At 43.8% G+C, this 12,052-nt stretch overlaps 1 protein-coding gene across 2 annotated transcripts in view; it reads right to left on the reverse strand.

The window, feature by feature from the left end:
* Positions 1 to 12,052, reverse strand: part of SPAG17 (sperm associated antigen 17) — a 152,678-nt gene that overhangs the window by 63,092 nt on the left and 77,534 nt on the right. For both annotated transcript variants that reach the window (XM_054691767.1, XM_037501174.2), the window contains exons 18-22: positions 7,618 to 7,772; positions 5,917 to 6,098; positions 3,771 to 3,874; positions 3,430 to 3,669; positions 2,073 to 2,184 (exon numbers count right to left, since the gene is read on the reverse strand). In XM_054691767.1, the coding sequence (XP_054547742.1) occupies positions 2,073 to 2,184; positions 3,430 to 3,669; positions 3,771 to 3,874; positions 5,917 to 6,098; positions 7,618 to 7,772 (793 nt within the window). The remainder of the gene's footprint in view (positions 1 to 2,072; positions 2,185 to 3,429; positions 3,670 to 3,770; positions 3,875 to 5,916; positions 6,099 to 7,617; positions 7,773 to 12,052) is intronic.

The following is a 12,052-nucleotide window of genomic DNA, read 5'->3' on the forward strand; positions in this document are numbered from 1 at the left end:
AATAAATAAACAAACAAACAAACAAATAAATAAAACTTAAAAAAAAATTGCCAGAAGGAGAAACATAAACACCAGATGGTGTCACTAATATGTTGTGTATAGAGATACAAAATCAAGGGTCAGAATTAGACCAGCTGAAAAACTAACCCTCTAATACTGACTATAGAACTGAAGCATCCAGGGGGGAGGGTAAGAGGGAAGGAAGCAGAATGGACTAGGGGGTGGATGGTGCGTGACTGATGGTGGGTTCACGGCGGTGGTGATAACTGATGGGGGGATCCTTAATGTTACCTCAATTAAAAATGAAAAAAAATTTCCTAACAACACATTTTCTTTTCTAGCGTTCCGACCCAGTTTTTTTTGCCTCCTCTCCTGGTTTTTTTTTTTTTTTCCTTTTCTATTTTTTAATTAAAGCAGCATGGGTTTATAACAGTACATAGTCCTCAGGTATACAGACTCAGAAATAACATCTGGTTGAACTACGATTTGTTCTCTGTCAGTTATTTATTTTTAAAGTCTAGGCTTTTCTTTTCAACTGTGAGCTATCATCTCTCAAAATTGATAGGATTAGCACAGAAGTACTGTATTTATTATGAAACCATCTGAAACATACATACAATGAATGCATATGCAAATCTTGATCAGAGAGGAAGTTATTGAAAACAGAACATTGTATTATAAAACTCAAGTCTAGTGCCTTTCTCAATTATGTGATTCGGAGCTGTGTTTTTTCTTTTTAAAGACTTATTTATTTATGCATACAAGAGCTGGGGTAGAGGCCAGACGTGTGAGGGGTGAGAGGATTCACCAGAGACAGAGTGGGGAGCAGACCAGGGGATCTACTGAAATCCACTGCTGAGGGGAGCACCTGGGAGTCAGGAGAGGTCTGCTGCGCCATGTGGGTCAGCTCACTGGCCAGGGATCGAACTCGGGCTGCAGTGGATGTGGACAGCTTCATAGTTTGCATCTTAGCCCCGTGCACCACCAGGGAGGCTCTCACAATCACTCTTTAAGCAACCTGTGTAACTTGCAGATCTTTTTCTTTTCAAAACTGTTGGTGTGATGGCTGCTTTGGTGTGGCAGCTACTGGGTCATAATGCTTCCCCTGCAGCCATGGTTCACACAGGCAACAGCTCCTAAGTTCTACCATGTTTTCCTCATTAAACTGATAGTCACTAGATGATGAGAGAGAGAGAGAGAGAGAGAGAGAGAGAGAGAGAGAGGAGAGAGACTGGAAGGGAGAGCAGAGAGAGCAAGTAAGGGCAGGCAGCCAGGAGGGAGGGACAGAGGCAGAGAATGAGTAGGGAGAGGAAGAGGTGTGGGCCGGGCCACAGGCCTGGAGGGGATGTGGGGGGAGCCCAGTTATCCCTCACTGGGGTGCATAATCTCGCAGACACTGAAAAGGGTCCTAAGCACATCCCCCCACATTGACCTCTTCGCAGTCCTCGGTGACCACTGCTCTCTACCCGACAAGCAGCCGTCAAAAAAGCCCATGTCCTCACGCCCATCGAGGGGACGATGAAGCCCAGTGAGCAGCTTAGCCCTGTGGACACCACGCGGCTTCCCTGGAGCCCAGACCCGTGCTCCCTTGGGCAGAGCTAACGTTGCCTTGTGTGGTTCCCCAGACTTGCCCTCTGCAGCTCGTTTGCCAGGCCCCACCCACGGAAAGACTTGCCCTCGCCCAGAGGCTAAAAGAACTGGACATTGGCAGGGCGCCCCACAGTGTGCCCCGGAACCCACACCACGCACTTGCTTTACTTAGCATGACCTTGGCTGCTGACGTGGCGGTGCGTGTGGCAGTGACTATTCCTCATGCTGTGCCTAGCACAGCTCCCATAACCACGGTTTCCCGACTGGGTAGAAGTATTTTCACAAGTGGAAAGTCCTCACTTGCGTGCCCCAGGGAAGCTCTGCGCGGGGCTCTGCTGGGTCCAGCATGTCCCAGGGCCTGAGGTCTGGGAGCACCCAGGGTGGCACACATGGGCGCAGGGGCACAGGAGAGGGCCAGGCCCCGGGCCCACTGAGATGGGGCAAGATCTTAGCCGTTCCTCAGCTGCTCCCGCGGTGTATACCTTTTTCAAATGTTGTCTTTTCGACCTCAATCCTCCCTCCATCCGAAGGATACAGGTAGCAACTCTCCCCTGCGATCTGGACGGGCACGTCGCCCATGTTGTATCCGCGGAACTGGAAGAGGAAACATGGCATGTTGGGGTGACCGCAAGTCGGCACAAATCAAGTCCGCGGTGGAGTCGGTCAAAGTGGCCCCGAGATTTATTTCTGTTGCATGATTTCTCAGCCGCTTTGTAGAGCCAGAAGCAGTGACCAGGGCACCTCGCGCCTCTCCGGTGGTGTGACAGTACCAGGCAGAAGTAATGGAGGTCTGGTACCCTTAAGCCCCACTCACGGGGCATCTTCCTAGCTCAGTCCTAATCAAATCGTAGGGCTATGCTCAGGGTGCAGGAAAACAAACCAATCTCTCTTTCACAGCTGTTCATTTTCTCTTTAAAACTGAACTAATGGATTGAGAAGAACTGAATCTTTATATTTTGGGAGGCCACATATTTTTTAAATTTATTTTTTTAAAGATTTACTTAGCCGTACAAGAGCTGGGGTGCAGGCCAGAGGTGGGGGGCGGTGAGAGCATTCACCAGAGACAGAGTGGGGTACAGAACAGACGGATCTACTGAAATACTCTGCTGAGGGGAGCAGCGGGGAGACGGGAGAGGTCTGCCGCGCCATGTGGGTAGCTCCCTGGCCTGGGATAGAACTCATGCTGCAGTGGCTGGCGACAGTTTGACAGTGCTGAGACTTTAACCCCTGCAGCACCAGGGAGGCCCAGGGAGGCCACATATGAAAGATATTTTTTACTAATAGCACTTCCCTTGACTCTAATAAAGCCAAAGCTTGAGAACCGACACAGAGTCATAACTAGAAGACAGGGATGGTACATTTTTTCCCAGCCTAGGTTTCCTCATAAATCTACTTGAGCGAGACAGCGATGAAGGGTAGTCTCGTCATAGAAGAGCACAAGCAAAAACCATGGGTCCTACAGCGAGGCAACCAAAGGGACTTGGCAAACCCTATCCTGGGAGACAGATAAAGCCAATTTGTGTCTGCTTTGAGTTGTCACAGTTGCGCGTGTGCATAACTGGAAGTGAGGAAGCTTTTGTGCCACATTTCTACCTTTCCCGCCCTTAGTAATCTGGCTTCATGACACTCGAGAAAAATTTGAGGCGATTCCTATCATGGTGGCTGAGACTGAACAGGTGCTAGGTAACAAGAACTGGGACACGCCTGAGACTGTCTACACCAGAGGAAACCCGGGCCTCCTGCTGTGTGGCCAAGACTGGGAGCCTTTGCCCAGAATCCGTGTTTTTCCAGAAACCCTTAGGAATGGCCCAAAGGGGCTTTTCAGACAATTGACTTTACCGGGTACACTTTCTCGGGCTCTGGTTCCTGGTGGGGCGCCGCTGCTACTTCTGAGGCATTTATTTGATCTTCTTTTATTTTGTCCCTGAGACTAAAGTTTTTTTTGGAAAACTTGCTGTCTTCTTTTTCGACTTTTTCCTTGCCTCTCCTTTTTCCAGCTTCCTTACTCTTCTTTTCTGCTTTTCTTTCTTCTCTTAGGCGTTCCTCTTCTGCCAACTGATCTTGTTCTTCTTTCCATGCCTGTAAATGCATTTTAAAAAAAAGGAACAGGATTTACTCCCCATCATAAAATAAATCCGAATCTGTGAGCACTCAGCGTCACTTGTCTGTCATGGGGTTACCTTGAGAGAACCTTCCAAAATGAAAGGAATCTTGTCTTTTTCTTTGTCTTTGTCTTTTTCTTGATCTGGTATATCTGCTTTGGAGACTCCTCTGGCACCTACATCTAGAGAAAATAAAATTTCTTAGCAACGCCCTCCAGCAAAGTTGCATGAAAGGACCAAATGTTTTGGGTTGTAGGGGGATCTCAAAGGTATCAAATCCAACTCGCCTTTCATTCTCCTTGGCCAACTCCAGAGTACACAACTGAGCTCCTTCAGGGCTGAGAAAATTACTCTTGGTAGATGCAGTGAGCCCCATTCTAACTATGCTGAGACTTGGAAGCGTCTATTGAGCTGGAATCTTTCTTACTAGAGCTTTCACTTAAGCAATCCTAGTGTAATCCTTTAAGCTACACCGAGCAAATCTAACGTTTCCTTCCAGATGTAAGCCCGGCTCTTGCCATTGCGATCGTGCTGTTTGGAAGACGCATCTTTCCTAACTTGAAGGGCCTCAGACTAAATGCGACACTTACCTGATATATCCCAATCCCCAATTGATATTTTCCAGATTTCTACAGATAGTTATTAACTTTGCGTTCTGTTCAGAATCACAACAAAGAAAAGGCAGTCAACCCACATTTTTTCTCATTAATAGTCAAGAATTGTGAGGCGGTGCCCCCACCCCTCTTTTTCATACAGTGCATCCACGACTCCACGCACTTAGTAGCACCCCCTTTAGAAGAAGGGCCCAGCTGGCAAATGATTCATCATGGCCTGAGTTTTCTGAGTTTAACATTAGAATCAAGCCAGGTACAAATCACTTTGCTCATTGACAGGGAGTGCAAAAACCTTAGACATTATATTGCTTTGCATCTTTAGGGGAAATCACTTTTCACCTTGGCTATCAGAATCAATAAATATGGGCCTCCCTGGTGGCAGAGGCGGTTGGGGCAGCGCTGTGAAGCTGTCTGCAGCCTCTGCAGTGCTGGTTCGAGCCCCACCAACCGCAGAGATACCCACATGGCGCGACAGACCTCTCCTGTCTTGCCCGCTGCTCCCCTCAGCAGTGTATTTCGTCAGTCTGCCTGTTCGGCTCCCCACTCTATCTCTGGTGAATTCTCTCACCCTCCTGCATCTCTGGCCCGTACCCCACTTCTTGTATAAAAATAAAAATAAATCTTAAAAAAAAAGAAACAATAAATATTAACATAGACTCCCTTTGCACAAAGCCAAGTAAATCATCTCATCTCATTGTTCTACTTCTTTATCAAGTAGCCTACCTTTTTTTGGCTACCTCTCTCCTCCCTTCTGCCCAGCAGCGCCAAAATCCCTGGAATTAGTAACAACAAAGCTCTGTATTTGACATCCTGTCAAATCCCTGCCATTGGCCCTCAATTGTCCCCTTTTCCCCTTTATTTTTAGGTATTAACCACAGTTAGACTCGGGGTTCTTCTGTTTGCTCTTTAATTTCTTTTAGATTTATTCATTTATGCATACAAGAGCTGGGGTACAGGCCAGAGATGCAGGAGGGTGAGAGGATTCACCAGAGACAGAGCGGGGGGAAGAACAGGCAGACTGACTGAAATACACTGCTGAGGGGAGCAGCAGGCAAGATAGGAGAGGTCTGCTGCACCATGTGGGTTGCTCCCTGGCCGGCTGGGGCTCGAACTCATGCTACAGAGGCTGCGGATTGCTTCGTAGTGCAGTGCTTAAGCCCTTGCACCACCAGGGAGGCCCTGCTTGCTCTTTAAAGGAATATCTTGTTTTAACCTCCCTTCGGAAATCTGTGATTGTCCTGATGGAGACATGCTGACTCTGTGTTTACCTCACATATCACCAGCAATCTTATGTAGCTGAGCTACTAATCCTGCCAGATAGAGACTCTGCCACTGACCTGACATCTCATGTGTTCTGTGCAGGAGATTGAATCTCCTAGATCTGGCAGGAAGTGGGGACCCTATAAGACAAACATTCCATTACCTCACATGGGAACAACCTCATCATTAGTTGGAATTCAGCTATTCTAGTTTTTTTTTTTAATAGAGAAAGTGCAGATCCACAGCAATTTTGTGGGCAACTTTTTAATCCTGAAACAGTCACAATCATGATTAAATGAGGAAATAGACAATCTTTGGACTTTGCATATAATTTCAACTACTCAACCTACTTTTAGATTTTTTAGAAGAAACATTTTTACTAGGAGAAGAGATTTTCACATTGGCAGTGGATTTCAACTCCTGCTCAGCCTTGGTCCTATTGATTTCTTCAGCCATTCTAGATTCCTGATAGATTGCTTCTTCTTTCACGATCCAATCTTGAATGGAATTTGCGACAAGTTCCAAATAATTCCTTTAAAAAAGCAAAGAACAGACTGCAATTGATTTAATATTAGTTAAGGTCATTAAATACTTAAGATACTGACTATGCAAATGAAGTCTTAAATAATGAACTGCCTCTTGATTCCTCCGTTCTTTTTGAAAGGCAGTTGCTCCAAGGTAGATGCAGGTTTGTTGTGTGGATGGGGAGCAGGTGACTCCAGGATGCTGGTCATATACCATCATCGACTCTATAAATTGACACACACACTGTGTCACTTCTGCTTCTCAGGGATAAAGACTTGGCTTCACTTTTGCCTCAGATCTTAGAAACTGGTAGCGAGCAGATGGATATTTAGATTTATGCAAAGGAGAGCATCCCCTAGTTAATTTTTGAAGCTGATATAATCTCAATACCCAAGCCAGAAACAAACATTTAAAAAGGAAAATTTGCAGTGTACCTTGCCCATGAAAACAGATGCAAATATTCCAATACACTAGCAAACCAGTTGTGCAAATTATAGAAACAATAACGTGATGGGCAGATTGGGGCTTTCACAGAAATGCAAGACTGGTTGAACACTGGACTATCTACAGATGAAATTTAGTGCTTTAAAAAACTAAAAGAAAAATATAAACATTTAAAATGATGGAAAAATATCATTTGAGCACATCTGAAATTTATATAATGTCATAACATAATGCCACTTTACAAAATAAAAATACATCATTTGATACATTTATTAACACTTTGTAACTAAGGACTCATAGCAAAGTAGTAGCAGAAGATAAAAATTTTAACTGAATAAGGAATTATCTATGTAAGTACTATAGTAAAAACAACAACCAAAAAAACCCACACACATATTTAATAGTCGAATATTCAAGACATGGAGCAAGACAAGGATGCCCTTTCAAAGTGACATAAAAGTCCTGGTCAGCGAATAAGACCAGAAAAGAAATTAAAAGTGTAATTATTGGCAATGAAAAACAAGAGAAAGGAAAACACAGATTAATAGTTCACGATATTTAGCTTAGTATATTTATTGTGCTTTAACTTAAAAAATCCATCTTTTGACTTCAAAGTGCCTGTGTTTGTGGGCAGGCATACATCCTGCCTCCCAATTATCTCATATTCTCTTTCTGTGTTTTATAGCCATAGAATTAAAACAATGCTACACAAAATAATAAAGACTGAATATACATTAGCCTGGTAAAAAAAGTAATGAAATACCTTCATTATTAATGAGAAGAGAGCAAAGTTTTAAGATAACAAAAAAATAACTAAGAAGCTGGAAGGGAAAAACCAAGACACGGGTGCCTAAAGCCTGTTTGCTGGGACATGACCGCTATGGGGGTGTTGCTCAGTTGTTTTCTTTTTAAGTTTTCCCCAAATCAAGTGGGATTATCCCAAACCAGCCAGTGTCGGGCACACAGCAGATATTCAGCTCAGTGAGCTCAGGATCCAACCACCTAGCTTCAGCGAAGGAGAGAAAATCTAGTAACTACTAAGTTGACCAAACTATGATAACTAACTAAACTATGTTGGTTACCGGAATCCAACGTTGGAGTGGAGAGCAGTATTCCAGTATTCCCAATGCAGGCGGTGCATATTCATTGGGTTATGAAAGACCAGCAGTAAAGAGTTGTCTTGGGTATGGTAATAGGAATCAACACACTTGTATTGCTCATTGGCAGCTTGAAGAACCTGAAAATCAAAACAATTGCATTTTGGGGGGCCTCCCTGGTGGCACAGGCGGTTGAGCGCCACACTGTGAAGCTGTCTGCAGCCTCTGCAGCGCGGGCTTGATCCCGGCCTGCCGGCAAGAATCCCACATGGCGCAGCAGACCTCTCCTGTCTCACCCGCTGCTCCCCTCAGCAGTGTATTTCGTCAGTCTGCCTGTTCTGTTCCCCACTCTGTCTCTGGTGAATCCTCTCAACCTCCCGCACATCTGGCCTGTACCCCAGTTCTTGTATAAGAACTGTGCCACAGCAGGCGGCCTATGGTCCTATTTCCTTTTCACTGCCAACCAGCACAAGGAAATCTGTACGTAGGAAAATACATCAGACAACCTTGGGGTTTTGTTTGAATTTTCAGCATCAATTGGATGTAGGTAACGTTCAGGTCTCTGTTGTTTGGATTATCCAAAGGTATGGAATTGCATATTATGTTAGGAAAAGGTTGTTTTGCTTTTGCTTTCAATGTTACACTGCTAGCATAACCAAAATAATACATTTACTTCCCAGATCTAGTCCCCTGTTTGAGTATCCGCATGGTGTGGAATTGAAACTTCTCATCTGCTCCTAGGGAGTCAACAGCAGGAGCGCAGATGCGATGTTTGCATTTTAAGACATTTTTGTATGGAGGACACTACCCAGTGCTTTGCTTTTTTGAAAGGCAAAGTCCTCTCAGACTTCAACCCACAGAATCAGTGGGCTCCCTTTGGGCGCAAATATGTCCTCCCTTCTGTGAGAGCCCTAGAATCTTTGTGTTTTTGTATTTACTTTAGCCACTAGGATATATTGCACTGAGCTTCTTAGACTATATTAGCCCTCATTCAGTGTTTGATAGGTTTTCATTATAATCTTTCTTCATTTATTTCTTGGCTTTTATCTTTTATTCTATATTAGTATTATTGGTCTCATTAATGAATTAGTTAATTATTTCATTAAAAATGGGCATTGACTAGTCACCTGGCTCTGAGTAGGTACTAGAGAAACAGAAGTGAACAAGAGAGATAATACTCCCCTCTAAAATGTGGTTAAGGGGCCTCCCAGGTGGCGCAGCAGTTGAGCGCTGGGTTGCGAAGCTGCCCGCAGCCTCTGCAGTGCTGGTTCGACCCCCGGCTGCTCCCCGGCCACTGGAGGAGGGTCCCACATGGCACGCAGACCTCTCCTACCGCCCGCTGCTCCCCTCAGCAGTGTACTTCGGTCCTTCTGCCTGCTCTGCTCCCCGCTCTGGCTCTGGTGAATTCTCTCACCCTCCTGCGCTTCTGACTGTGCCCAGTGTTTGTATAAATAAATAAAAATAAATCTTTAAAAAAATAATTTAAAAATAAATAAATAAATAAAATGTGGTTAAGATTCTTATAGATCCTCCTGGAGTTCACAGAGGTATGTGCAAGATGATGAAGTTGATAGACTATATGATATGTAGAGAATGGACTGGAGCAGGGCAAGAGTATGAGCAGGCTGATGACTAGGATATCATGGTAGAATGAGGATTATAGAGTATTACTGGATTAAATTGCCCATAGCTGAGACAGGAAGGCTTTGTTGGTAATATTCGTAAAACACAAGAGAAAGCAGAAGTTCTTTATTTTTAAGCTATCATAGCTGCAAAAATTCATTCAATTAGCAATATCTTTATTTTTCCAACCCTTTCTAATGACATAAGGTTTAATCCTTTACCTCTAAGTTAAAAAGTAGATATAATTGCTAGTCAGATAAAAATTCTTTTGGTATAGTTCCTAAAAATTAAGTAACTGCATGACTCCAGTTACTGAGTCATGACTCCTTTGGAAAGTCAGGTGGTTTTCAACCCATCGCTTTCAAAAATTTGAAGGAAAAATTTAATCATATAGCCAGATGAGAGATTATAAACAAATATTTCTGATAGATCACTGTGTGATTTTTGGCAAATAACTGAGAAATAGTTCAAATAATTAATTTATATTACTATTATAATATTCTTTATAACCTCATCTTCTTATGTGTTTTAAAATTTTCTTCACTGTGTATAGCTGTAAAAATATAAAAGAGAAATAGATGTGATACTGAACTTTCAATCTAGCAACAAGTAGTATTTGCCCACATAGACATGGGAGGGGAAAAAATCCAGGACTGTCAATGGTGTTTTTTTTTTTCCATTGAAATTTGGTGTTTTATGTTTTCCATTTGTTTTCTTAACATGTATAAAATATTTGTTTTGAGCAATAATAATTATTACAATAATAATCCAGTAACAAATTTTAATAGCTAAAAACAGGGGACATTTGTTCAAATTTTCTTTTAGATTCACATTTTGCTGCAAAGATATGTGATGGGGGATCAATAAGAGACTTTTAAGCATAAAAATGTATCACAGAGTTAAAATTCTGTGGTGGAAAGTGGAAAATGTATTAAAGACAAAAACAGATTAGAATTTTCTGGCTTTTAAGGAAGAGCTTATTCCTTTAACTTTCAATTGGATAACAGTGCATGCATTCATTCGTTCTGTCATTTATCTTCTTTTCCCTCAATTTTATTGATTTGCCAATTATTTGCATAAGCATATACTTTTGGGATTGCAACCTCACACCCTCATGTATGCACATGCACCACTCACCCTCCACTGAAGCACCCCCCAACCCCGCCCAGCAGACACCCCATCACCTGGCCTCCCCCAGCCTCCTCCCTCTCGTAACAACTACGTTTCTCACAGAGCCTAAGGTTTATTTGTTGTTGAGATTTTTCAGCTTGCTTTCCCGGTTATTCACATTCTACAGATGGATGAAACCACCCTAAAGCTGTCCTTCACCCCTGTCTCATTTCCCTCGGCATAATCACCTCAGGAGCCAGACTTGCTGTCCCAAGACTCAGCCTCAGTCTTGGAGGGAGGCAATCCCAAGCACGGAGGTTGACTTGGCCTCCTGTCCTCTCTCCCAGAGTGAGCTCTGTCCTCTGCTTCATGGGTCCCAAATTCTAGGGTCCCACCTCTCTGCCACGTTCCCCTGTGGGGTACGGGAAGGGGCCGAGGGCCCAGACACTCAGGGTGTCGGGTGCAGGGTGTGTGGTGTGTGCGAGGTCTCTCTGGTCCCCCCTCACAGCAGGGGACAGGGGCTCCAGCACCCCTGATTCTAGCAATCAGAGCCTCCGCAGCTGAACCAACAGTCTGGCATCTGCGCTCATGCGCATCCATCCACAGCCAGCCTTCACTGACGCCCCATTGAGCGCGCACCGCACCTGCTGCAGCTCCAGCCCACCTGTCTCCCCCCCATTCTGCTAACTGCTGCCCCGGCCCTGACTCCTATCAGCTCTCCTTGCTTGGCTCCAAGCAAAACCTGCCTGGGACCTGCCTGGGGCCTATCCCCACCACTGGTGGTCAACTTGTGACATTTCTTGGGAGCAAATCTTACTTTTTCTTAGGTGCATGTGCGTAGGGACAAGGTTCATTGAAACCTCCCTATTTCACCATGTTGTGGATGGAGTCAGCCGTCAGGTATTTGAAAGTAAAAAGCAACCTGTGAGTTTAATCTTAATATATCTTTTACTTAACTAAGTGTAATTTTGATATATAATCAATACAACATTTGTTAATGAAATATATCAGCCTGCTTCTTGCTAAACTCTTGGAATTTGTGTATAGATGTGTGTTTCCATCCATAAAGCTCTATACCACACAGAGTGTGTAACATACATACACCGCCCCTCAGTGCAGACTGGCTTCATTTCAAGTACTGAGAAGCTAAATCTGAGCACATTGTACAGTGCAGATCGAGAGACTGGCAGGTATGATGCCTGATCTCCCTCCTGTCTTCACTCAGCTTCCACACCCTGACAGGCAAGTTATATCTTTAAGATTAAATTCCCTCCTGTCTCCCGAGAATATAATAGGCAAACCTAATATCCCGAAAGTCCAGACCTAATGTACCAACACTAATGGAGCTCCCAAGGAACCAAGCAGTCAAATCACCCAACAATTGAGTCTAAATTGAAATAGAAAAAAATGACAACTCCTTTCCATGCACTGACTTCATACATCATTTCTTATTCCACATTTAGTGCCTCATTATTAATGCGAGCACAGAGGCCAACAGCATTGGATCTTACTCTCTAATAAGAAAAATTGAGAAGCACAAAACCATGAAGTCCAGCAAAATACTTGAGGAAAATGACACAACACAGGGAAAAGAAAATAGGACTTCAAAGCACTTTAATATCCTCACAGAAATGAGAGGAAATAGTATTGGGGAATGTGAATAGAAGGCTATAAGATGTAATTTGAA

The sequence above is a fragment of the Talpa occidentalis genome, unplaced genomic scaffold (assembly GCF_014898055.3).
Source record: "Talpa occidentalis isolate TD23 unplaced genomic scaffold, MPIMG_talOcc4v2.1 talOcc4.9, whole genome shotgun sequence".
Taxonomy (NCBI): Eukaryota; Metazoa; Chordata; class Mammalia; order Eulipotyphla; family Talpidae; genus Talpa; species Talpa occidentalis.